At 42.1% G+C, this 27,445-nt stretch overlaps 1 protein-coding gene across 5 annotated transcripts; it reads left to right on the top strand.

Moving 5' to 3' along the window:
- Nucleotides 1–421: 421 nt before the first annotated feature.
- Nucleotides 422–27,445, top strand: ep400 (E1A binding protein p400). Of its 5 annotated transcripts, none has more exons than XM_035639635.2 (54): nt 422–597; nt 1,995–3,355; nt 3,464–3,571; nt 3,673–3,757; nt 4,008–4,127; nt 5,787–6,181; nt 6,294–6,593; nt 7,021–7,206; nt 7,311–7,451; nt 7,547–7,625; nt 7,771–7,808; nt 7,892–7,949; nt 8,090–8,179; nt 8,582–8,698; nt 8,792–8,982; nt 9,062–9,239; nt 9,318–9,454; nt 9,542–9,711; nt 10,015–10,189; nt 10,295–10,431; nt 10,875–11,061; nt 11,426–11,595; nt 11,747–11,925; nt 12,765–13,055; nt 14,869–15,042; nt 15,525–15,677; nt 15,897–15,967; nt 16,102–16,391; nt 16,671–16,873; nt 17,311–17,480; nt 18,277–18,473; nt 18,637–18,748; nt 18,908–19,201; nt 19,332–19,406; nt 19,499–19,627; nt 19,717–19,761; nt 19,904–20,057; nt 20,397–20,629; nt 20,745–20,918; nt 21,003–21,050; nt 21,158–21,294; nt 21,581–21,637; nt 21,733–21,811; nt 22,287–22,460; nt 22,569–22,614; nt 22,701–22,807; nt 23,005–23,206; nt 23,286–23,419; nt 23,608–23,844; nt 24,428–24,602; nt 24,843–24,994; nt 25,201–25,356; nt 25,462–25,536; nt 26,367–27,445. In XM_035639635.2, the coding sequence occupies exons 2-54, from the start codon at nt 2,030–2,032 to the stop codon at nt 26,676–26,678; spliced, it is 9,423 nt and encodes a 3,140-aa protein (XP_035495528.2). In that variant the 5' UTR covers nt 422–597; nt 1,995–2,029; the 3' UTR covers nt 26,679–27,445. The 5 variants fall into 5 exon arrangements, with proteins under 5 accessions (XP_035495528.2, XP_035495530.2, XP_035495529.2 ...); XM_035639637.2 differs by having other exon boundaries at nt 26,421–27,445; XM_035639636.2 differs by having other exon boundaries at nt 14,869–15,033.

The following is a 27,445-nucleotide window of genomic DNA, read 5'->3' on the forward strand; positions in this document are numbered from 1 at the left end:
TGAATTTGCTTATCAGTTCGCCTTATGAACTGACTATGACATTACCTTAGCATTACACTTAACTTCATTCTGATATTCCATGCTCCAAATAAAAATAGTAAATCAAATTTTTTTTTATCAAAAAAAGTGATGCCTTATTACCAATTATTACTAACGTACATTTATTAAGGAAAAATAATGCAACTTCAACAGCTCAAGGCTACAGGCAATGAGGTAGAAAACATAACCTATGACAACAAGGCTCTAAATTTAAGAGAGAATGAAAGCAAAACTTTCAGCCAAAGCAGTTTTAATAGCAGTCCTGTGGAGTCACAAAAAATGCATCGTATTTAAATAATAAATAATAAAGGAAGAAAGGCGAAATGCGAACGTCATTATTTCATGGTGTTACCGCTTCCTGGAGACAGAACTACATCCGGGTTACACAAAAGGTTGCCGCGGTCGCCATGTTGCTGAATGAAATTAGCTCCAAAACATTGACTAGCCGCTAGCAATATTGATATTTTATTTTTTCGTCTAGGTACATTTGTTACAGCATGTGACTTACTGTAATCATGACCTAGGATTTATGACACTACTACAGAAGCCCCATTCCCCGTAAGTAACAACGTAGAGGTGATAAAATGTATTTATTGATTGGCAGCTGGCCTGCTAGCAGTAACGAGCTAACACCATTAGCATTAGCTCGTTCGGTCTCGGAGTAAGGGTCGAAGTAATTGATGTTGTTGCAGCTGTTTATACGTTATACATTGTGATAGGTTTTTGGTGTATTTATAGCCCAATCTGTAACGTGTTAAAAGAATCGGACAATTGACGGTTAATGTCTTATAGTAACGCTGTTAGCTAGAAAGCGTTATTTTACGGTCCGCCCCGGAGCTACACTGAAATTGGGAGCTAACGTTAACGTCCCAACAAACAATGAAAAGGCAAGCAAGTACTGAGAAAATCCTCTTTTTATGTAGGTCATTGTGGTTGAATATATAATGTCAGTTCTAGAGTTTAAAAAAAAACCGGTGGTCTAGTTAAAACGGGAACGTTTCTCAACGTTGTTTATTGTAACAGTCCAACAGTAGCTGTTCAAATCACCATTACGAATATCCGTAACGATACATAACCGTTGTTTAAAATGCAGATGTTTCTCAGCGGTACCGTAGATCAGACGTATAATTTCCTTCACCGAACTAGATGAATATGTAATGTATTTGTCTTGCTTGTTGTTTATATTATGCCCGTTTAAAATTACACACAGTTGTTTTTACATTATTAAATATAAAATTTCGTTCCCTCATGTCTTAAAGCGTTTGAATGACAGTAAACGACTGAACTGAATATTACGTTAAAGGTGTACTCTAGCAACCTCTGAATATTTAACTGCATGCAAGTATGTTCTGATCTCTGTGCGTGTGTATGTATTTTGAAATTGCTATAGTCTACCAGTTTGACACAAGAAATCTGCAGTTTGGAGAAAATCCTCTTGTACAATGTGTGCAAAATGATATCAACATATTATGTTCATTATTACAAAGGAAATATTTTTCCCTGAAATCCTTTGAGGAATTGTTTGTACATAAAAACAACCAGACATAAATGTCTGTTTTAGGTTAATCCAGTAAATCCAGTATATAAAACTGAGAATTCAGGTACAACACTATGGTGACTTACATCATCACATTAATGTGAATGGAAAAAAACTAATATTAGCACAAAACACTACTGAAATTATTTAAGTTTCAGCATTCCAGACACTGACTCAATATACCCTGATATATTAAATGGATAGATGGCAGTATCCACATTATCATCTGTATATTCTTTCAAATTCAAAAAATCAATAAGGTGTCTGAAATCTGGGACCAGGAGGGATCTATTTTTTGGTATGTTACATATTGATAGTGTTTGCAGTGCTTGGTTAACCCCCTAAACATATCCATCTGACTATATTTCATATTTAATTGATAAAAATCACTTATTAGTGTCCTTTGCCCTTTCCACAGATTATTGTGTTTAGACATAGTAACAGTGTCACGCAATGCACCATGGAAGTGGATCACAGAATATGCAACGACAGCTCCAGAGATCCAAGTCTATCAGCGGGTCTGAAGCAGAGGAGCCGCCGCAGCAGCCTAACGTGGCAGCTACGCAGCAGCAAGCTACAGTTAACCACCCTCAGTCGCCCGTGACCACATTTTCCTCCGCTGCCAGCCCTTCAGCCCCTCAATCACCCAATTATCAGATAATCATGAGTCGTAGCCCAGTCACTGGCCAGAACATGAACATCACATTACAAAATGTGGGACAGATGGTGACTGGTAACCAGCAGATCACCCTAACCCCACTCCCCATCCAAAACCCAGCATCCCCAGGCTTCCAGCATACTGCATCTCAGTGGAGGTTTGAGCATGCTCCATCCTCCTATATCCAGGTCACCTCGCCTGTGCCCCAACCCATGCAGCCTCAAAGTCCTACCCAGCATAGCCCAGTCCCTCTGCAAGGTGTTACCAGGCCAGGAGCACCCACAACAGCACTGGGTGTGTGTGGACAGAGTCCAACACGATTTGTTGAAACTGGTATGTTAGTGCGACAAATCAGTTTAGGCAGTCCATCAGGAAGTGGCCACTTTGTTTACCAGGATGGGACAGGACTGGCCCAGATTGCCCCAGCCACAGCTGGCCAGGTACAGCTGGCCTCTGCAGGAGCACCAGGCTCTGTGAGGGAACGCCGGCTCTCTCAGCCTCACTCACAGACTGGGGGCACCATCCACCACCTCGGACCTCAAAGTCCAGTGGCCTCTGGTGCCGCTCTCCCCACTCTTGGCAGTCCTGGTCACATCACCACTTCCAACCTACCACCACAAATCAGCAGTATCATTCAAGGACAGCTGGCACGCCCTATGATTTTTGAGAAGACCTCAGGGGGTGTGGTAGCTGGAGTAGGAACCACCACGGCTGCAACTTTCAGTATACCTTCCTCCATTCCCCCTTCTAGCCCATCCCTCACTAGTCCACCCCAAGGAAGCACCAACAATCCTCTTGCATCCACCATCCTGACTGTGGGTACTATGAAGAAGCAAGTTCCCAAGAAGTTGGAGGAAATTTCTCCTTCTACACCAGAGATAGCCCAGCTTAGAAAACAGTGCTTGGAGCACCACAACAAGAAGATGGAGAACCTAAAGGAAGTGTTCAAAGAATATCTGATCGAGCTTTTCTTTCTGCAACACCTGCAAGGGAACATGATGGACTACCTAGCTTTTAAGAAGAAGCCCTGTGTTCCATTGTATACTTACTTGAGACAGAACGACTTGGACATTGAAGATGAGGAGGAAGAAGAAGAACAGTCCGAGGTCATTAATGATGAGGTATGCTGGCTGGCTGTTATTGTGAGATCCAGTTGGAATTTTACAATTAGAATATTGTTCATTTAGCCGATTAATAATGTACATCATTCAAATTTGTATATTTTTCAGGTAAAGGTTGTTACGGGAAAGGATGGCCAAGCAGTTACACCAGTTGCCATAGCAACACAGCTTCCACCCAATGTTTCTGCAGCTTTCTCTGTCCAGCAGCAGTTTCAGGTAATAAAGGCAATGCTTGTTTTTAAGCACTCACTACTATTATTTAATCTATTTAAAATGGTGTAATCCCTCAATAATTCTTTAAGAGCTTGTTTTTACAGGGACACCAAGTGACCACTGCTGGCACCATTACAAATCCTGGAGACATGGATGCCTTTAAGAGGCAACAGGCTATGGTGCAAGCAGGTAGGGCAAGGATTGTAGACTCCTGTCTCTCTTATGTTGCTTTGTTTCCTCCCCGTTTGCTTTGTTTTCTGTTTGTTTTCCTTTCTCCCTCTAATTGCTTCTGCTTTTAGATATTTGGCATCCTCTACTAGCGCTCTGTGTTGAAGTCTTAACCCGAGGAAGGAGAGGTGACCTGTAAGGTCTTCCGAAGGTCATGTGTTCCGAGTACTTTTTTTTGCGTTACGAGGGTATTGTGTGTTTTGAATCCCAGATCAGGCTAAGAGGTCCCGGATTGACGTTGGTCGCCATGGGCTGATTTTCCAGCATCCTGGTGTATCTTCTTTAGGATCACCTGGCGTTCCACTCCAGCAGCTTATGCCAACTGCGCAAGGTAGGAGTGCTACTACCAGGCCGTTCTGTGCTCTGCTCGATGCTGCTGGACGTATCCCCTTCCACAAAGTAGAGAGATAAAAAAAAAAGTGAATCTCAGCCTTCACCTTCAATGAATACAACTCCAAGTAGGATCAACAAACAGATCTTTAGCCATCTGCTGGATTACTTAATAGTCAAGAAGCTTAGCTCTACCAGCACCAGTTCTCTCTGTCAGGATAAATGGGGAAGAAGACAATCCAAGTCTGAAGAAGAGTAGCCACTCAATGGGAAGATGCCATGTCTTATGATTTTCCTTTTTTAGTTATAACTATTGATCACCCGTCGTTATCCATCTCTTCTTTTCTGAAGTTTTTTACCGTTAGTCTTTATTTGGACAGACATTCCTTTGCTGATGGATTTTCGTCATATTCGGAGATGGATCACAGAAAGTGGGAACCCTGTGTGAATACATTCACTTTCTAATGGGGTTTTCTTGTTTTCCCATTTTATGAATCTACGTGTCATGGTTCCCCCTTTGGTTTCCCATCATCATTCCTTCACAAGTCCGTCCCTGTCCAACTGTCCGTCCTCACATCATCGACGAGGATTCTAAAAACATCAATCTTAATGTTCATATGTGACATCTTCAAGATTGTCTGTTTTTATCTCATGTTCACATTTGGTTGATTTTCTTCCATGTTATTTCATGGCATTTTATTCTGACTTGGATTCTTTCCCTCAGTCTAGGTAGGAGGGGAATGATGTGGAGGAGTTGTGTTCACGGCACAGGTTTTTGCGTTTGTGGTGGTGTGGGTGTGTCAGGGCCAGGTGTTGATGGCGTCTAGGCCAGGTGGTGTGACGTGCAGGGAGGTAAGGCAGGCGCTGCTTTAGTGTGCACAGCTCCGCTCACACCTGCTGTCTGCAAGACCCCACGTCTGTCCTTTTGCTCATTTCTGTGCTATGTTGCTGTGTGAGGCATCCAGATGCCTTGGTTACCGCTAGAATGACATTGCTTCATGCATGCCAAACATAGTGTTTTTGTGAGTGTCCGCTCTGTATTTTTATTTCCCCTTTCTTCTCCCTGTCTCTTTACTTTCAAAATGTCTCCTATTTTCATTTTCCTTTGTAACATTTATATTTTCCTCTCTAAAGAAACTTACTTATTGCATGTATAAGTTTTGATGTTTTTACACACATTCTCTCAACATTTGAAATGCAATGTTTTGGTTTTGCATTAATCAAAGTAGTATTTTATTTGAGAGACATGTAGATTATCACATTGATTTCATTTCTTCTGTAATCATTTTGCTGTATGAGTTTCATTAGTTTCTGCTCTGATCATCAGAAAGTAGTTCACTACTGTTGATACATACAGTACATCTAGTTCATGGTTCTGAGGAGCTCTGACATCGGAAGCTCGGTCATTTAAAATTTAAAAGTACTATTTTATTATCTACTTACCAGCTTCAAAAGATGTTACTTGTTTAAAGGGGTCCCTCTAAAATGTATTAAGGAAAAGCTACCGAACACTAAATTACATTTGAATCCTCTTTGATTCTAGCAAGAGCACAAAATTAATTTTTTCAAAATACTTCAGTTGATAATATTGGCATTGATTTTTAGTGTCTTTCTGTACCACCCCTTTGTGTGTCCTATAATTTGGTTACTATGTGTGCAGGCGGGATGCCGCCTACTCCTCAAGTGGTCCACATTGCAGGACAGAAACAGAACCAGCAGCAATACGACCCATCCAAAGGACCTCCAGTGCAGAATGCAGCCAGCCTGCACACCCCACCTCCCCAGCTGCCTGGCAGGTTGCCCCAAGGTGGCCTCCCTATGGCAGGCCTACCCATGACACTCTCTCAGCAGGCTCAGTTAGTGGAGAATACATCTCAGCCTGGTGGTCAACTTCAGGCCCAGGTGAAGGTGCAGGCGGGTGGGCCTGTCCTGGCGACAGTTAACCCCCACACACAGCTCCAGGCCCAACTGCAGCAGCAGATGCAGCCAGGTCTTCATCTTCAACTGCAACCTCAGCAGCAACAATCCCAGGCCATTCTGCAGTCGGGACAAGCGGTCAGTTGACATGAATCCATAAAAATAAAATGTTCATGTGTATTTAAGACTTAAAGGGGGAAACTGCTATTTTTCCTGTTAAGATTTTTTTTCCCAACTCCCTTCTCTATAGACGGTGACACTTGCTCGCCCAGGTACAGAGTCAAACCAGCCAGTTCAGAGGATTATGACCAACTCGATATCCATGACTTCCATTTCTCCTGCTCCCCTCTCTACGCCCAACTCTGTTACAACCCCCCACACTGCAAGTCCACTCCGTCCTCTTGCCTCTAACATCAACACAAGCCCCCAGTCCAAACTGACTGGGACAAATGGTATATCCGCAGTCAAAATTGGTGGCTTTGGTCAAACTGCGACCATGCAGTCCTCACAGGAGGGTTCTCAGGATAAGCAAGTTGAGCAAGCCAAACTGGTGAGTTACCAATGTACACCTAATCTGGAAAAAGATAAATAAATTAAAACATTTGGCTTGAAATTGGCTTTTAAATGTTTTAAATACAGCAATGTGTTGGTTTTTAAACTTAATACAACAAAATACAGTTTTGAAGTTTTTTTTTCTTAGTGAAAGTAAAGATTGTATACTTTAACTCCCTCACTGTTGATTATCTTGAAATCTGACAAAGAAGAACAATTGACATAAGGTTACTGACAATGCCCAATAATGTCTGTTGTTTTTGTTCTTTAAATGTTTTGGTTTTGCGCATTCCCTTTATTTGAGTGTGCCCACTGAGAGGTTTTAGTTTTGGGGTTCAACGCCCTATCTCTGATTGGAACAACTGAAACAAGGACGAACATCCTCTATTCCTATTCTAATGCCATGTGCACTTTCTATTTCTCAGGAGAGTCAAGTGCATCAACGCATCTCTGAGCTAAGGAAGGAGGGCCAGTGGTCAGCAAGTAGACTTCCCAAGCTTGTGGAAGCCTCACGTCCAAAGTCCCACTGGGACTACCTCCTGGAGGAGATGCAGTGGATGGCAGCAGATTTTGCCCAGGAGAGAAGATGGAAAGAGGCTGCCGCTAAGAAGGTATGGCTGAGATGGAGTAATTCAGAGCAAAAAAATCAGCAAAACGACAAGTTACAACTGATGCCTTGTTAAAAGCCAACACGCCTCACGTGTCTTTGCTACAGCTTGTTCGCACATGTGCCCGTTACCATCAAGAGCAGAAGAAAAGTGAAGAGAGGTCAAAGAAAGAAAGAGAAATTCACCTAAGGCACATTGCTAGCACAATAGCCCGAGAGGTGGAATTCTTCTGGTCAAACATTGAGCAGGTATTTTTTATTTGTTTATTTTTCTTTTATTGTGAAGCCTTGTCATGGTTTTTAAACAATGTGTTAAAGTCTGAATGAGTTTTTCTTTCTGTCAGGTTGTGGAAATTAAACTCCAGTTTGAAATTTACGAAAAGAGGCTCAAAGCACTCCGCTTACAAAAAGCCTCAGCCAAAGGTATGCCCCATCGAGCAACTACCATGTTCTATATCAATGGTTTTCATTTTCCCGTTCAATTTTTCTTGTTCAAAGCTGAACTGTGCTGATCTACCCAAACTAACTACTTTAATTTTGTACTGAACTTCAATTACATGTGTTACAGTACCCGGTCAGTCAATCGGAGAGAAGAGTGATAAAGAGGTAAGTGATGCACTCATACACTAATGAGAATTCACTTGTTGCATCTTAAATATCCTTTAATATGTTCTTTGGTCATTTTATAGGAGGCAGCAACTTCAACAAAAAAAAGAAAATCAAGTTTTCCTGTGTTTGATGAACATGGTAGGTGTCATAATATTTGGGGTCTTATGTCGGAAAAAACAACCAAACACTAACATGAATGTTTAAAGAGTTCTTGGTGTTTTTTCATTTGCATTGACATTGCAAACTTAATTGTGACTGGTCATTGTGTTTTCTTTCAGTCCCAGATGAAGAGAGCACCATGGAGGAACAGGAGGCAATGGAAGGGGAGGCAGATCACAAATCAGAGCTTGTTGACCTTGCAAAAAATGGTACTTATTTACTCTTGTTGGATTCCTATGTGCATGTGGAAAAGCAGAATTAAGGAGGACAAGTTTTCTTTTCATATCTTGAAATTAATGTACACTGCATGTATTGACACTCTTTATGGCTGAGAGTTTTGTGAATGGTATTAATTGTGTTAACAAATTATGTTATGCATGATATATGCTATTATTGCTCATAATGGTGATAATTCATGAGATAAACACTTTTGGTATTTATATAGTGAAAGTTGGGCAAATGGGCAATATATAAAAATAAATTCTCATCAAGTTACAAATTAATGCACAAAATAAAAACATTATTATGCTCAGTTAAATATACTTTTCAAGTACCAGATATAATACAGGTGTTTGCTTTTTTCACTCAATGCTTTTCTTTTTGTCTTTTAGCCGAGATGCCTCTGGATGCTTTGATGAAGCAGTATGCTGGCGCCTATGTTGATAGCTTTGAGTGGCCTCAGCCGAGTCCTAGTCCAAGTGAAGAGGATTACATGGAAGAGACGGAAGGTGCCTTTGTCATCAAAAAAAAAAATGTTATGTTCAGCCTCAAAGCTGTTTTAGGCAGTGACTCTAAAATAGTTGATATTCTTTAATTTCCAGAAATGGAGACTCCTGTGGTGAGTCCACCTGAAGCAGTGTTGATTGACTCTCTGCTGTGTGTGGACCAGTACCGTGGTGCTGACAAAGCCTCCTCCTGTGACACTAATGGGAAGCCTGCCAAAGATATAGCTGAAGTGGCTGCCGCCACAGAGCTCATCCTGCCCAAGGGCAGCTTCAGGACAACCTCCTCAGTAAGACACATAGAGACTTCGCAGACACAAAAAGAAAAAAAATCTGTTTATCATTTTTAACTGACCTTTTATTTACTAGTCCCGCAGCACAGCTCCTTTCCTTCTCCATGGGTCTCTGCGAGAGTATCAGCAAATCGGTGTGGACTGGCTGGTAAACCTTCACAGGAAACACCTCAATGGCATTCTTGCCGATGAGACGGGTCTTGGCAAGACAGTACAGACAGTGGCTTACATGGCCCACTTAGCTGGTCAAGAAGGTATGAGACTGCACAAACATATTATTTTTTACATAGCGATCGTAAATTATATTAAATTGTGAATACTTTTGTTCACAGGCATCTGGGGACCCCACCTTGTTGTGGTAAGGACGTGCAAGTTGCTAAATTGGGAGGTGGAGTTCAAGCGCTGGTGCCCTGGCCTTAAAATCCTCCTGTACCTTGGCAACAGAAGGGAGCGGAGATCGAAGAGAATGGTAGTTTTGGCTGTGTTTAAACAACACTTTTACTTTATCAATATATGGGGTCTCTTTTTTTAAATAATCCCATTGTCTGATCCACAGTGGTGGGGGGAAGCCAACAGCTTCCATGTATGTGTGACATCCTACAAGCTGCTGATGAAAGACCAGAGCCATTTTCTTCGGAGAAAGTGGAGGCACCTGGTCTTGGATGAGGTGCAGCACATAAAAAACATGACTGAGAAACACTGGGAAACAGTCTTTGCTCTCAGAAGGTGAGATGGGTGGAAAAATATGATCAATTCCAGTTTATCAAGAATCTGGATTATAGGTTTTAACTATTGAATTTATCAGTGATCTGTAAATTAACAGTCAATATTTTGTGTTCCTGAGGATCTCAGCACTAAAGAGTGACAGAGATTCATGTGCATATATGCAAGTGGTTTTTGGCGAATTATTTCACTGCTGAGATTATTTCCATGTCCATGTTAAAATCACTTTTAATATTCTGACAAGATGCATCTAACAGGGCTCTTCAGACTGAGTAACTAAGTAAGATATTTCTGTGCATCTTCCAGTGAGCAGAGGATTCTTCTCATCAACACACCTCTACAGAACACTCTAAAGGAGCTGTGGACCATGATCCACTTCCTTTTGCCAGGAATCACCAGGCCTTACTCTGACTTCCCCGTTAAGGCAGGCACAGACCAGAACCAGGACTACTGCCACAAGCTAGTCATCCGTCTGCACAGGGTGGGTATAGCACCAGCATATCCCTCTGCCCATTAAACTGTAAACCTCACTGCACATTAAAATTCTGAAACACAATAAGTTCACCTCACCCACCCTCAACTGTAGATGATCCAGCCGTTCATCCTGAGACGCTCCAAAAGGGACGTGGAAAAACAGCTGCCCAAGAAGTACGAGCACATCCTAAAGTGCCGTCTCTCCAACAGACAGAAGAGCCTTTACGAGGATATCCTCACTCAATCAGGGTGAGATATGAGCTCCGTATGCATACTTACATTGTGTTATCAAAGAAGCGTTGCACTTACTCTTACAGGCACTGGGAAATATTTGATAAGCACCACAGATTAATCTGGTCTCGTAAAGAGATGCGAGATCACATACTAAAAATTTAATTTTCGCATTATACCTTAAATTTTAGGGAATTTACTAATGAATTACTGGACAGCATTTGAATCTTTATTACAATGATTTATGGCTATGACATTCATCATTAAGTTTTTTCTGATATTAAGTTTTTTTTCTTCAAATGTTTAGTACCAAAAATGATTCAACATTAGCATTAAAACTAGTTTTAGTTTTACTTGGAAAGATGAATATAATCTATTGTAGTTGAGGGAAGATGAAAGATATAGTATAATGTGCCAAGATGTCTATATTTAGAAATATTGATACATGTTTCCTTCCTCAGAGCTCAGGAAGCACTGAAGACAGGCCATTTCGTAAGTGTGCTTCAGGTCTTGATGCAATTACAGCAAGTGTGTAACCATCCTGAGCTGGTGGCACCCAGAGAGACCAGCAGCTCCTATTTCTGCTCCTCTCTTCAATACAATGTCCCATCACTGGTGCTGGGAGCCCTTGAGAATGACTCAACCAAGGTATACGCTTGTGCTTTGCACTTCTGAATTGCACCAACCATGTTCAACCGTTTAAACTCAAAATGTATGTGTTTACAATTAATATAATTGAATGGGTAAAATAGGTATCATTTAGACATCACTTTGGGCACTGGCAACTTGAAATTTGTATTTTTCATTATTTCCTTTGGAAAGGTGTGGTGGAAAGAAGGCTTATTAGTTGATCCACTAATTGATTTTTTTTTTAAACTAAAATTAGTTTCTTTGAAGTTCAATTTTTCCCTTTTTTTAAATTGAAAAAAATGTTGTATTAATTTTCCTTAAAATGTGATTAATCATTTGGCATTGATACATTCCTGCTTCTTTTATCTCATTATCCTCCTAGATTTTGAACATGTCCATATTTGATCTGATCAATAATGAGAACACCTTGACTCGGCATCAGACAGAAGAGGTTGTACCCAAACTGAAGGTCACTCAGCAGCTCATCCAGGAGATCTACACCAGTCCAGATCGTCCACCACGACCCAAACAATGCCCGATAAAACCCATGAGGTCTGCAATAAAATCTCCAATACCATGTAACATGACCAAACGATGTGGAGATCCTCAGACGTTTTCAAATTGTTTTAAAATGTGAACGTGCTATTGTAATATTGATACAACACTGACGCAAAGCGATCATTTAATTTTTTTTTCTGATTAGATTGTTCCAGCCAGTGCAGTATGGGACAAACCCAGAAGGTCGTCTGGCTGCCATCACAACAGCATCAGGCCAGAGTTCCACAGCTACTACTATCACCTCTGTCTCCACCACTAGCCAATCAGCCCAGAGCAGAGGCAAGTCCCCGGTCACTCCTGCAACTACTAATGCCACTTCTCATGGTAAGACCACTTCAGGGGCAGGCACTCGTTAAAGAACAGGAATATTTGGTTTTACAGTGACTAAAGGATTCCAGATGGTGACATCTAACGTCCAACTTTAAACGACCCCTTTTGTTGGCCTTTACCTCACATTCTTCTACCAGTGTGTTTCGTGCATTATACAATGTTATGCTGCATGATTTTGATAATTTTTTGGAAATAAATGTACCTGTTGTGTCATGGTTAAAACATTATTGATGTTGTTCCCATTCAGTTATATATTGTATTTGCAGCACATTTCAGTAAAGGATTTGTTCACCTTTACTGGCAAGTTTGATGTGTCACCAAAGGTTTCATATGTTTACATTTATACCTCAGGCAGCAGTGGTGGGTGGGAGTCGCTGTGTCCCCTCATGGCAGCACAGCCATTAGGGCAAGTCTAAAACTATTGCAAGGCAGCTACAGCTTCCAATACTCTAAACGTTTATCTTGAGTAACTATTATGTCATTTTGGGACAACTAGCCCTGATCCTCTACCAGTCAAAGAACATTTCAGAGGAAGAACTGCAGGCAAAAGGCACTTACAGCAGTTTGGGTGAAGTTTGACCAGCACTAAATAAACCCACTCGGATGGTACTAATGTTCTAGAGATACACAATCATTGTCACACCAATTTTTTCATTTTTTCATTAATGAAATTGCAGTGATTGATCAGTAACACCCCAGACCCTGCTTGCTGTGTTGTCCCACCACTGCTGAGTGAATATACAGAGGAAACTGTTTGATAATACTAATGATTTGACTACATATCGGTTAGACCTAACATGTGGTCCCATACCCCATTGCCTTGTACTTCACAGCGGCTGGAACGGCTTCTCAGAGAGCCCAGACTTCCCCCCCTGTCAGCAACAGCAGCAGCAACATTGCCGCCTCCACTGGGAACAGTGGCATTGGGCAGCATGTGTTGGGGGCTGCCCCTGTGGCTTTGGGCCAGAGCTTAGCTGGCCCAGTCATGGGATCTATGGCTCCCATCAGGCAGCCTGGATTATCACAGGTCCCCAGGCCAGCTTTAGCCCCCAGCCATGCCATCCAGCCCAGCTTACTGTCCCAGAGGCTGGTTCTTACATCCCAGGCCCAGGCACGGTTGCCTAGTAAGTGGCCTCCCCTCCCCTCCCTCTCAGCATTCCCCCTCCACCTCTGGCACAACAGTATAGGTTCTCTACATTGAGGCATTTACTTGGGGCACTGCTGATATGTGTTCAGGTTTATTTCTCACTAGAAATGGTTTTGTACATGGGCCCAAATGTGCAATGGGCTACTGCACTATAATGCAGCGATTTTGGTCGTGGCAGAGATGCCATGTTTCAGTAGCTATACAACTCATGGTAAAAAAAATATTTTTTTTATCTGTAGCTACGTATATCAGCAGCATCTCCACAGCCTCAGCACTCCCCAGTTTCTTTCTCAAAACCTGCATGTACACTATGAACGGCCCACTTATGGTACACTGCACATCACTACACTATTTAACATAATTATTATGCCCCTCCCCTTCTTTTAATCATTTCCCCCCAGTTTACTAATATTCTTTGTCTCTTGCATCAGCCCAGCTGCAGGACAAAACCCCGAAGCTTTGGTTCTTTCATTTTTTTTCTTTGCTAGTGTTATGATTTCACTGATGTTAAGCATCAATGTAAAGCATGTGGAAATGGTCCCACAACCCTTTCTGCCTCAAATGTGAACAGAGAAACCTTTTCAGTAGCAACACACTTTTTAAATATAAAAAGAGAAAACATATTTCAGCTATTCCAACTTGCTGTAATGCTTTGAATCTTGAAGTAAACATCTTTTAAATATAATTTGTGTGCATAAATCAGTGGTATATAAACTTAGTTCATGTAAACTAATATCATGTGCCCACTAACTAACAATTGGTACATTCATTGAGTTAATAACTTCAGTTAATAACTAACAGCAACAGTAATAACATTTCTTTTAGTTTTAGTTTTTTTACTTTTACTTGTGTAACAATCAAAATCGAGTGTTTCCAAAGCATAAGTGAATCTTTTAGACTGATGCCTAAAAACCTGTTTATTGGTATTTACCCTTCACTGGTTGTTGTTGTCATCACTCTAACTAATATGTGCGCAAAAATTGTCAAATGATTTTCAGAGGTTCACTGCCAGTTTGAGGTGTTTTGAACATCCCGCATAGTTGGCACCTGTATTATATGACACATTTGTCTGGTAGCTCTGTCTATGTATTTTTTTTACTATAATGACTTTTCTGTTTGACCTGAGATTTGCTTTAGTTTAAGATACATAAAGGATGGACGGAAACATATGGACTGAGGAATCCAAGGTTGATTGTGCCATTCGCAAACTATTTTGAAAAAATTGAAAAATGCATCAAATGGCAATATTTGAAATATTAAAAAATTCAAGTAAAATTCAATTCATGTATACATGTTCATTTACATATATTTTCTAATTTAAGCCTGATCAGTATGGCTACAAGGGGTACAGGGTTTTAAAAAATTTAAAAAATTAAATTTCATGAAATTAATCATACTTTTATATACTTTATTGACAGAATATAATTTTTCCCTAAACCAATCCCAACATATTCTCCTCTGTGACCAGTGCCTTGGCTTGAAAAGGCAGTCAGGTGCAGTGCTTTGTGTATGTTTCAGGCTCTCTCTCACACCTGAGGACTTCCCCCACATCCATTTTCTTTTCCCTTCAGGGTTTATAAATGTAGGAGCTGCTCTGGTTCTGTTGTGGAGGGCGGCTGTGCTCATTCCACTGATTAATCCACCCTGGTTCTGCATGTTTTGTCTTTTTTTCACCCTTTAACTAACTGATGCAAAGTATATTGTTTTATAACTGTTGAAATGTGAGTCCTTTCACTTGACTTTTTAATGCTGTCTTTGATGAAGTGTCTGTTCTTCCTCTTTAATTAAAGGTGGAGATGTGGTGAAGATTGCCCAGCTGGCCAACATAGCAGGAAGTCAGAATCGTATTTCCCAGCCAGAGACTCCCGTCACACTGCAGTTTCAGGGTAACAAGTTCACTTTGTCTCCCAGCCAGCTCCGCCAGCTCACCACTGGACAGCCTTTGCAGCTGCAAGGTACACTCGGTAATGTACATCCCATTGTCACATTTTTTTACCTCAACATAGTTCTCTCCATTGTTTCCTTTTGACATTTCCATTTTATTCACCTGCTTTTCATATTGGTAGAATCATTTTAAGAAATATATACCGAATTATATATGAAATTCTGGAAACTTATTCAACCTGTCCCCTCGTTTGTCCTATCTTTTTATTATCTCCTTAATGAATGTAAATAACAAAGGAGTCCTTAGGAATTAAATATGTCTTGTCTAGATTTTATCTTAAACTTAGTTTCTGTTTTTTGTGTTGCAATTTCTTGATATGGATGTACTGTAACTACTAATCTTGATAGCGTGAAATGGTTGGTTTTATTCTGCATTTTTGGATTTGCTTCTTTTTTTATGTCCATCTTGGTCTTGCCATTCTTCAATACCATTCTTACTAGTGTTACATTCCATGAGGGCAACTCCTATAATGGTTGCTCAATGTTTATGTCATATAATTAGGAAACATCCTGCAGATTGTGTCAGCTCCAGGGCAGCAGATCATCAGGCCCCAGGGACCCATGGTAATGCAAACAATACCACAAGCTGCACCTGTCTCCAATGCCTCATCTTCACCTGGAACACCTCATCCTGCCCTAACAACAGCCCAACAAGGTGAACCATTCACAGTACAAATATTTTATTATTTTCTCTGATTAACTGTCTCTAACACAAATGTGACTTATTCTTCCAATGCCAATTCATTAATATAAGATGAAAGTTAAGACATTTTTGAGGGACATAAAATGATACATTACCTACACTGTTAAACATTTTCATGTACTGGAGGTTTAACACTGGCATTCACAATAACACTGCTCTCTTCTTTTAAAGCATTGAGTGCGACTACAAATGCCACATCAGCCCCCACCAAGCTCACGATTGCAGCTCATGCTGCTTCTCAAGTAAGCACACACTTTCAAGCGAAATCATTTTTATAGTGCCCTGTTTTACTTTTTCATCTGAAGAACGCAGACTGAATTTTTTGAACAAGAATGAATAAATGTAGCTGTGTGTACCATCTCTCTGTATTGTTCAGGAGTCCTCAGAAGAAAAGACACATCAGCTTAAAGAGCGTTTGAGTCGCCTGTTCGAGGCGAACGAGCGACGCTGCAGTCGCAGAGTATTGTATGGGTCAGACCTGCTGCAGGCGTGCACTTTGAGTTCGGAGCCTGGTCACTCTGTCCTGACGGCGGGAGGCTGGATGTGGGTGGGCAGAGAGAGCTGCCTCAGGGCTCAGAGAACCTGCATGGCTTCCACCTCTACACTGCAATCCTCTCTGCTCTCGGTGGAGGACCGCCTGGAGGCTGCCAACAGCCTTATCAAGAGGTACTTCAGCTCAGTGTTAAAGCCCCCTCTATACTCAATGTTGTTTGAAAACCTACTAAAAAATCTTCCACATCTATGCATTGGGGTTATACTGTGTTAGTTATTAGCCATATTGTTAGAAGTATTTGGTCAGGTAATATAAACACTTTGTGCAATATTCAAAATGAACACCATCTCTCCCAATATATTTTTTTTTATCATAATGCAATTCCTTATGTTTTACTTCTTAATCCAATTACTCACTTTCTAATGAACATATATTCTGTTGTCATGTCTTAGGCTTGTGTGTGTGGTGCCTCCAGCTGTAGCACAAACTCCTCACCTGTATGCAGCCAATCCCCTGGTCCCATACAGCCTTGAGCAGAAGTCTCTTCGCTATCGGCTACAAGAGGCCTCTGCCCCCCACAGTGCTGACATCCACCACTTAGCGTCCAGGCGTCTCTTCCATTTTCCTGATATGCAGATAATGCAGATGGACTCGGGTTAGCGATGCATTTTTCCCCTCAAAATAAATTAATTAAAAACGTCTATGAATAACTACAACAGAATTAACTGATAACAATTATGTATTGCATCCTTCTTGCCCGATTTACTCATTCTACATTTTTCTTATTATATATTTCATTAGACAGAAAAAATTGGTCTATCATACACAACCATCTTCTGGGCTCAGTAAATGCGATTTTATTTTTGCTGTATACTTGGTATACTCAGTATACTCAGTCATCAAACATTGTAAAGACTGCTGGTGTTAGAGCAAAAGGCTCACGCTACAAAATTGTATTCCTGCTCCTATTGTAGGAAACAGATACTGATACTGTACAACAAAAATAAATCTCTGCAGCTGAGGTAAACCTTTCTGAAACAAAAATCTGACCATGCCAAGATTAACAACTTTTGTTATTTCTCTTTTCCAAAGGTAAACTGGAAGCTCTTGCTGTTCTTCTGCAGAAGCTTAGGTCAGAGAACCGCCGCGTCCTCATCTTTACTCAGATGGTGAAGATGCTAGACATCCTGGAGGCCTTCCTCGATTACAGGCAGCTCACTTATGTACGGCTTGATGAAAGCTTCTCTCCTGACGAACGACAGGTAAAAACCACCTCCTTTTAAATCGGCATGGCAAGCTACACTTAAAACAGCCTATTTTCTTAGATTAAGTTAGTGTTATCAACATCAATGGGCTGTTGTGACGCTGGAAATGATGCATATAATTATAGCAAAAATTAATGTCAAAGAGCACAAAACTAGTTACATTGCGTTATGTTCGGTCATCGATCAGCATTAAACATCGAAACAAAAACAAAATACCTAAATTACCACAGTTACATTGACTTTGCATACTCTTTACCCAGATACCTACACATGCATCTTTACCTTTGTGTCTCCCTGTCTAACATATGGACCTCCCAGTGTCAGTGCAGAGTTCTGGCTCAACTAAGGGACAAACTATCCTGTTCTCTTTCCTCCCTGCTGGACTCTGTTCCTGTCAGACATCAAGAGAGACATGAGTCATTTTAGGCTAATGGGTTAAAGCTTTTTCCATTTGCTGCTGCAGTGTCCCTACTGTGCCTGAACTTTCAAATTGAAATTTTACATGCTACAGCCCTTGTTTTTATCTCAACTGTTGTCCATTATGTAATCCCTCTCATTTGTTAGTCACATCAAAATGGATAATGGAGAGCTAATCTTTAATGAGCTTGTGGGAAATCTAACTGTTAAATATAAAGGAGTATGAAGATAGTGTACTGATACTGTAGAGGGTAAACAAAGGGGTAAACACCATAGTTTGCTTCAAACTACTGAGATAAGTAAAGAAAATACAGAGAAATCTGTTTCTTGGCCTTTGTCCTAGTCTGTTCATGTGCTTGGTATTGTGTCCCTGCAGGAGAATCTGAAGAAGTTCAACAGGAACAGGCAGGTTTTCTGCAGCATCCTGACCAACCGCTGCTGCTCTGCTGTTGGGACCGTGTTTGACGCAGATACCATCATCTTCTACGACACAGACCTCAATCCAAGCATGGATGCCCGCACCCAGGAGTGGTGTGACAAGATAGGACGTTCCAAGGATATACATATATACAGGTGATATTATTAATAGAGGGAAATCTGATTTTGTATTTTATGAATACTAATAAACTACTTTCAAATGTTGTTGTCTTTAACTACCTGGTAACTGGTAAAACATAATTAAACATAGATCATGATCAACTTTGGTGCTATGTTTACTTTTGTGTGTGTTTCCCAGGTTGGAAAGTGGGAACTCCATCGAAGAGAAGTTGCTGAAAAATGGCACCAAGGACCTGATCAGAGAGGTGGCTGCGCAGGGTACTGACTACACCTTGGCGTTCCTCACACAAGTAAGATTCAGTCGCTGTCTTGATGTCCTGCACTCATAGAAACTACAAACCTCCAATCCGTTAAGTTGCCATTTCCTCCACTTGTTAATGAACACCCATTGCCATAGTCTTGTTCAACCTGGGAAATAAAGTAACTGGCCTGATATTGTGCATTTCTAGCGGACAATCCAGGATCTGTTTGAGGTGGAGGCAGGGTCAGGAGAGAAGGTGGAGGAGTTTGTCGTCCTTCACCAAGAGCCATCGGCGTCTGAAGCCATTTCTCCCAGAGTGGCCAGACCCTACATCCAGGCTCTCCATAGCATAAACCTGGACGCCCTGCCAAAGGAGGAAGAGCAGCAGCAGGAAGCGGAGGAGTTAGCAGGCAAAGAGTCATCACATGACATCCTGGAGTCAGAGGGCCAAGCTAAAGAAGAGCCTGCTCAGATTGAGGAGCTAAATGCAGTCATGGAACAGGTAGCATTTCTTTTTCTTCATACTGTTTGGAAACCAGAGGAAACGGAACAAAACAAATACATGGAATAAATTAACATAAAATGAAATGCTGTTCGTTTTTTGGTCTTTACATTTACTTAATCTCAAACAGCTCACACCAATTGAAAGGTACGCCCTGCATTACCTCGAGTACCTCCACATCAGTGATGATGAAACTGCTCTCAAGGTAACTTACACTAAAACTGTAATCAACTAACTGTAATCTAATTTGAATGAATTGGACTGATTGATTCATGGTTTGTGTTTATTTTTCCTCAGGAGCGGTTGGAGAACTCTAAGAGAGGCTGGGAGCTGCAGCAGCTGCAGAGGCTGAAGGAGGAGGAGCGGCAGATGATGGAGGGAGATGAAGATCTCTTCACCTACACCAGAGAGGATGCCTACAACATGGTGGGTGGCCAGTGTGATCTGTGCCAACTGCCAAGCAACCAAAAAGAGATGTGTGGACTGACATGAACCTTTTCTGTGCGTTTCAACAGGAGTATGTGTTTGATGCAGAGGATGGCCACACAGAAATAATGCCGGTAAGACACCAATGGGATGTTACAAGGAAATAACTGGGATAGAATTTGCACCTTCCTTACTCTCTTCCAAATAAGTTTGTGTTGAGGCACATCATGATATCCTGCTCTGTCTTCTGACTTTGTTCTGACTTTTCCAACGCAGCTTTGGACTCCGCCCACACCACCACAGGATGACAATGACATTTACATCGACTCTGTAATGATGCTGATGTATGACACCACACCCATGCCCGAGTCTAAGCTGCCTCCTATCTACATCCGCAAGGAGAACAAGAGGCTCAAGATGGATCCCTCAGGTGAAAGATTTCTCATTAATAATAATAACTCTGTTGTACAAAATGTTGGTCCTTAACTGGCTTTGATTACATATTGAGATACATGTACTGTATTAAGACTATTTTATATTTGGTGGGGGCTGATGTGGCATTTGTAATCGCACCCAATGCTTTAAAAGAAGAGAGCAGTGTTATTGTGAATGCCAGTGTTAAACCTCCAGTACATGAACATGTTTAACAGTGGGAATTGTTGTTATACGTCTTGAAGTCGCCATATTTTTAAGAGAAAGACTTTGAAAGAATAGATACATGCTGGTTGTTTGGTATCTCTGTTCTTACTCAAGTGTGTTTGTCCAGCAGCAGCGAGAAAGAAAAAGAAGGGCCACGGGGAGACGGTCATTCCTCCACGCTCCCTCTTCGAAAAGGCCAGCATGCTGAAAGTTCGCCGCGAGGGCAAGGACCAGAAAAAGAACTTTTCCCTCAAGCAGCAGGCCCCCTTTGCCAAGCCGTTACCCTCGCTTGTTAAACCTGCCATGGAGGCCGGCCAGGACAACCCCGAGTGGCTCATCAGTGAGGACTGGGCTCTACTTCAGGTACTGTACAGTGCTGTTCAACAATGTATTGATGGTGATGATTAAATCTATTGAACTTAATGTCTCTTAGTATGGTATACTCAGCATCCAAGTATCACACTTGTGCTTCTCACAGGCTGTGAAGCAGCTACTGGAGTTGCCGCTGAACCTGACAATCGTGTCTCCTGCCCACACTCCTAACTGGGATCTGGTGAGCGACGTGGTGAACTCTTGCAGCCGCATCTACCGCTCGCCCAAACAGTGTCGCAACCGCTACGAGAATGTCATCATTCCCAGAGAGGAGGGCAAGGTAAAGGACATCCTACTTTTGCTGTAAACTGGATTACTCACCTTGTACTTGTTTGTTTGAACCGATCCTCTAAACTTTTTTCAGTTGGTGTATGAGGCGAACCCCAAGAAGAAAACAAAGAGCATATACAAGGTACCCCAACCTGCTCTGTGTATGTGATCATTTTTTTCTTATGCTTTGAATTTCTGAACTCACTTTTGTTGTGTTTCTCTTCATTGTGTGTGTTTGTATACACTCAGTCCAAGAACAGTCGTCCTCTAAGGACCTGTCAGATCTACACACAAGATGACAATGCTACTCACATTCAGCTCTACAACAGCCGGTTTGAACTCATGAAGATCATCGCAAGCAAGAGGAGCCCCCCTATAAAACCACTGTAAGCGCTGCTCATTGTTTGTTTATACTGATTATGTTAGACTCATCAAGGAGCCATTAACATTAAAACATTAAACCATTAGATTTACAAAACTGAAAAATGCTTCTCATGACATCTTACTTAAACAACTGTTAAATTATTGAGTTTAATATGATCAATGTTCATTCATTAGATAACGAAGCCTGATTAATGGAAACCAAGAAAATCCTCTACATTTCAAGCTGTTGTTTTCTTTCTTATAGTGATTTACATTGAGATGCATTCATGTAATTTACATTATTTCCAGGCTTGGAATGAATCCATTCCAGAAGAATCCCAAACATGCATCAGTCTTGGCAGAAAGGTTTGTTTGATTTCGCCATTTTTGTGCTATTCATTTAAACTTTATTTTAATCTAGAAACAAACAAAAAGATTTAACATGCCTTTCTTTTCTTCAGTGGGATCAGCTACGACAAGCCCCTACCACCCATTCAGGTTGCATCTCAACGTGCTGAAAGAATTGCCAAGGAGAAAAAGGTGACTGTCAGCCATGTGCCAACATATGCTTACAGATGTGTTTAACCATATGCTGTGCCATGCAGGTCTTACTTCAACAAACATAGCTTTTTATTTTACTGTTTACACAGCTAATCTGACACTTCACTTGGAGGGACAACCTGCATGCTTGTGTTACACTTGAGTAGACATAGTTGCCTCCCTCTCACGGGGACTGTTCCATTCATGTACAGATATGCTGGAATGCCCCAACATGTGTGCTGACATGCACTGTCCACAATCAAAGAAAAGGATCTCCACAAAAATTCCATTCATATTTGAGGAAGAAAAAATAAGATTAAAAACTAGATAAACACATCAAATTTACCCCTTTCTTCCTAAGGGTCATAAATGAGGAGCTGTGTTTCATCACTGTCAGATAGAGAAATGTTTTTTTACTGACATGCTTGTATTTATGTTGATTTTGTGCATTGTGTGTGTTTGTGTCTGTTTGTAGGCCCTTGCAGAGCAGCAGAAAGCTCAGCAGTTGGCCCAGCAGCAGGCTGGAGCTCCCCAGGCCCCGGCTGCCGCCGGCCAGGCCCAGACTACTGCTGCTGCTGGCCAGGCTCAGGCTCAGGTCCCCCAGGCAGCCACAGTGGCCGGAGCTGCTGTGCCTAATGCAGCCGTTCTGGTGAGAATCAAAAACATCCTCCACCAATAATCTTCAACATGTAGTGCGATTCAAAAGATGCCACTTTACCCCGTGAAGGCTCATAAGCATCCATTTCATGTTTTTCAGGCTGGAGCCATAAAAAACTCCATTGTGGGAACAACCATCCAGGCTGGTACGTCAACACTCATGCAGTTGTCATTACAACTGTGAGCTTTTGGGAGTTCCATTGGTTAACTTATTTATATTTCTTTCTTCCAGCCACTGTAGGGGGGAATGTGATTGTGAACACAGTAGCTGGAGTTCCTCCAAGTCCCTTCCAGGCCAACAAACGCCTGGCATCTCCAGTCATACCAGGCACCCTGTCTGTGAGTCCTGTTCATTAATTACCACTGCTCTGACTGAACTCAGCCACCGACCAACTGTAGGGAATCATGATGCAAATAGCCTTTTGAAATGGCACATGAAGCATAATGCACACCCAATACACCCTCTAAGACCCAATGATCATCACAAGTGTCATAGTGGTTTGCTCATTGTGTGTCTGTCATTGTTGATGTTCCAGCCGGCTGGTGCAGCTGGAGCCCAGGTGGTCCACACACAACAGAGAGCCGTTACGGCTGCTACTGCTCCCACTGAAGTGGTCACCATAGCGACAGGCCAGGGTGTTCGAGCGGTTACCCCAGTAACAGCATCTGCAGTTGTTTCTACCACACTGAGCCCGGGGCAGTCACAGACTCGCCCACTGGTCACTCAGGTCACGCAAGGTAATTGAACTTAAGGCTTTTTTTCTGATCAGACATCAGATCCCACACAGATCTGACTTATCTACTGCCCTCCATCCAGCCACAGGTATGCAACTGTCACAAGGAAAGCCTCTCATCCCAGCCCACCTACAGATGCTCCGACAGCAACAGCTGCAGCAGCATCAACAGCAGCAGGCATCTTCCCCGCAGATCAAAGCTGTGGGCAAACCCCAGGTACACCAGCAGCAGCATCTTTACACAATTACTGCATACTCTGTTGGATAAAGCTTCCATGTGAGCAGCTGTAACTGCGACGTTTCTGAGATTTACCCTGTAAACAACATGCTGAAACTGTGTAAGAGTTCTAATAACAGCATGTGTTAACCAAACTCATCTTTCACTGGCAATCTGTGTTTCTCCAGGAGTTGCTGAAGATGCACAAGCATAAGCTGCAGCTGCAGCAGCAACAGCAGCAGGTCGCTGCAGCAGTTGCAGCAGCAGCAGCCCAGGGCCAACAGGCTGCAGGGGCCCAGCAGGCAGCCCAGGTGCAGCCTGCTCAGGCTGCCCAAGCCAATCCCCAGCTCGCAGCTGTGGCAGCAACCAGACCAGGAGCGGTGCTGACTGGCACCACTGTGGCCAACCTGCAAGTGGCCAGACTGGTAAGATTGTGTAAAGAAGAATTGTATCTGATACAAATACAGAGAAAGTCTAATGGCATAGAACATCCTCGTAATATTATGAATCAAAATAGATTGATTGGTTTAGGAAATAATTTTATGTTATTGTTGCTGTACTTTATCAGAGGAAATGAAAAGTGGCGTGTTAACAAGACAATGAGCCTCACACAAGTATTCTTATCCTAAATTTCTCTTACATTTGTTTGCACCGCAAGTTCGTACGAACAGACCACATGAATCATCAAACACTTCCATCTTCAGTAAAGTGTGTAATTGACATGCTTTAACATGATGAATGCCACCTGTGTGCATTTGTGCGAGCCATTAGCATAATTAACGCCCCAATTATACAATATAAGGCTTCACTTCCTGCCCAATGTCAAGAAGAGTTTGAAGTTCTGCTTTCAGACATCCAGAAATGAAAGTCTAAGATTTTAACAGCGTCAGCGGGAGTTAAGTGACCGACTAAAGCAGAGCTGTTAATGCTTTCTTCACCTTTGAGTCTCACTGACACTGAAATAAAGATGTTGTTCTCTTCTTTACTCTGCTCACTTCCCCTTTACAGACTCGAGTGCCCACTCAGGGTCAGATTCAGGCCCAGGCGGGACAGACGGCCCAAGTGACCCTCACCAAGCCTCCTGTGGTCTCTGTGCCAGCTGTGGTTTCATCTGCCGGTGTCACTACACTTCCAGTCACTGTAGCAGGCATCAGTGTGGCTATAGGCCAGGCCCAGAAGACCGGTGTGTTGGAATGATTTTGATCACTTTGACTTGTCTGTTGCTCTGCATTTCCATGTGGGCTTTTATGAAGTGTTTTTTTTTGTTTTGTTTTTTATCATGTTAAGCATCATTTTCTGTCATTTTAATTCTGTCGTTAAAACTTTTTGTGACATCCTGTAACTGTGAAAAATATGCAATTGTGACAATCTTCTGAAATGTCCCAGAGTTTTTATGTGTCATGTTCCTCCTCCTCTCCGTCAGGTGGGCCTGTGCTGACGCCATCCTTCCCCCAGATGCAAGTCCAGCAACTGCTTCAGATGAAGAAGCAGCAACAGGCAGCGGTTCAGGCAGCAGCCGCAGCCCAGCAGAAGGTGGGGCAGCCACAGCAAGGACAGAACACTGTACAGCAGAAGGTACACGTGCCACACCAACACACTGGAATTTCTTTTCTTTTTTTGCCAGTTTCTATCCTCAACAGAAGCAACAAATACATCATATGCAGATTTTAATATATGTCCATTGATAAATTTGTTTCCTGCTAATGTATTAGTTCTTGAAATATTAAAAAGTAAAGTGAATGGAGTTACTGCCTGACCTTCAGTTTTGTTATTTCCCTCAGATTGGCACCCAGCAGGTGACAGTGCAGGCGGCCCAGCAGCCGCAACAGAAGGTGACCTACGCTGCCACTACCCAACTCCAACCAGGGATCAAGACCCAGTTCTTCACCACTTCCATCGCCCAGACTCAGAAAACAGCTGGAGCCCAACAAATCCAGGTACACCCTGTGGCAGTGGCAGTCATTATGGCAAAGTAAATATTTGCAGATAAACAATGGATTTGTGTATTGATGTGAGGTTTCCTTGTTTACTTCTCTTATCAGGTTGCTAAGCTCCCACAGATAGTGCAGCAGCAACCCACCGTGGCCAATATTCAACAAATCGTGTCTTCTCAGCAGGTAGGGTTTTAGGCTGAGCATTGCTCCTGTATGTAACTTCTGTATGGCTGATCACTTGAAAGCCTGGTTACCTCTGTCTGTTTCATAGACCTTTCACCTCACATCCTCAGACAGTCTATATCCTCCTTAAACATCACTATGGGGTTGTGGTCATGGAACTATCTGGAAAATGGGCTATAGGATTATGAAAGTTTTTTTGTTTGTTATGGTTCATAAAGAGCTTTTCTTGTTCTTTGTAAAAGCTTCTAAATGCAGTGGAGTGTCTCGCTAGCCTGGCGTAGTCAGACTAATACTTAAATGAGTATTAGTCTGGGACCTCTCTATTTTCGATTTCCAAGAGGTGTTACCAACAGACTAAGACCAAAATGCCCCCGTACGCAATTGGACTGACCTACAGCCACAGAGCAACGACTCGTGACGTCTGTTGAGCGACCCGAAAATGTCAACAGCGGAGAGGACATGCTTGTGATGATGATCACACAATGTCTGTGAACAAGTGTTGCTGTTTTGGGGGGAGAAATGTGAAAATATATCAGGTACTTTTAGTCAAATGCTCCTTCATCAGGGGCAGCTATCTTAGTTGTTTACAAAAGTCGCTTATCTGCGCGTCATGGTATAAACCCCTGCCATTATCAGATAATAAGTTGTGATTGGACCAGCAAGATTTCTACTGGTGGAAATCACTTCCCAATGGAGGGGATCCAGACCGTTGTCTAGCAGAGCAAATGAAATGAGCTCCCATAATTCGTCTGGGTCCCAGGCTGGTGCTTCATCCTGAACCTCTGAAACAGGATCTAAATGTTTTTTTATTGTTGCTGTTGTCTGTTCAGATCCAGCCTCAGACTGTGACTCTGACCCAGGCAGCCACTTCCGCCTCTGCTCAGGTGCAAATGATTCCCGCTGGTACTGCGACAGCCCAGGTGGTCCAGCAGAAGATCATCCAGCAGCAGGTGGTGACTGCAGCCGCCTCACCCCAGATCCAGACGCCTCCTCCACACAGCCCTGCCCAGCAGCCAGCAGCACCCTCCGCCACGGAGTCCCCAGTGCTGCAGCCCACTCAGCCCCAACAGACCACCAAGGGTCAAGCTCGCCAGGGCGGAATCAGGGCCAAAACTCCTGCCAAGCCCAGCGGGGGGAGCTAGAAGAGCCGCACTAATGAAACTGGATTGATCAAGTGTTTGTTTGCAGCACACATGTAACGGTACAGTCGTGCTGAAGCGCTCTTATGGATCTCACAGCAGCTGGGACACCAGACCTTATATCTTAACTTGAGCATATCTCAAGATAACATAACAAATTCACCATTTCGGTACTCGTACCTTAACAGTTTTGGCAGATCCATCACTGCACTTCTGCCCGCAATTCTGTGGAGATTTATAATTTTGCATTACTGAATCAACTGAGTTAATTTTGTCTTCATTTGATCCATGAAATGTGGAATGTTTCTTGATATTGCTACAACTTAAAAATGTCCCCCACATCTACGACCCAATTCATCTTGCCTTCTAAGTGGTTACTCAACAGATATGAGGCTGATGAGTAATTATGCATTGGGGAATGCGAGCTGTCCATTAGAATAAATGTATTCATAAATAGTCCCTTTTATGTCTAATTCCCTTGTTGTTTATAGATCCTGAATGGAGATAAATGCACGTTCCTTTAGTCATTTGTTTTTTATTGCAGCAAATACACTGTAAACATGTACTTTAGTATTTTGTGTTTTCTCATAAATTGTCTTTTTTTATTGATGTGAAAGGAAAAAAAACTGTAAATATCAACAAAAACATTTGTACTTGTAAAGTAGTTGTGTTTTCATTGGGTTTTTTCAGCCTAATTGTAATAAAGTGTTTTGTTTTTATACACAAATTCATCATTTTTTCCTTTTTTTGCATTAAATCTGTTGTAATTA

Source organism: Scophthalmus maximus, chromosome 19 (assembly GCF_022379125.1).
Source record: "Scophthalmus maximus strain ysfricsl-2021 chromosome 19, ASM2237912v1, whole genome shotgun sequence".
Lineage (NCBI taxonomy): Eukaryota > Metazoa > Chordata > Actinopteri > Pleuronectiformes > Scophthalmidae > Scophthalmus > Scophthalmus maximus.

Excerpts from the sequence above, each read along its gene's own strand:
- ep400 (XM_035639635.2), top strand. The coding sequence starts at position 2,030 with ATGCACCATGGAAGTGGATCACAGAATATGCAACGACAGCTCCAGAGA. Across the intron at positions 6,182-6,293 it reads TTCTGCAGTCGGGACAAGCG|ACGGTGACACTTGCTCGCCC; the intron begins GTCAGTTGACAT and ends CCTTCTCTATAG. Across the intron at positions 11,926-12,764 it reads TACTAATGCCACTTCTCATG|CGGCTGGAACGGCTTCTCAG; the intron begins GTAAGACCACTT and ends TGTACTTCACAG.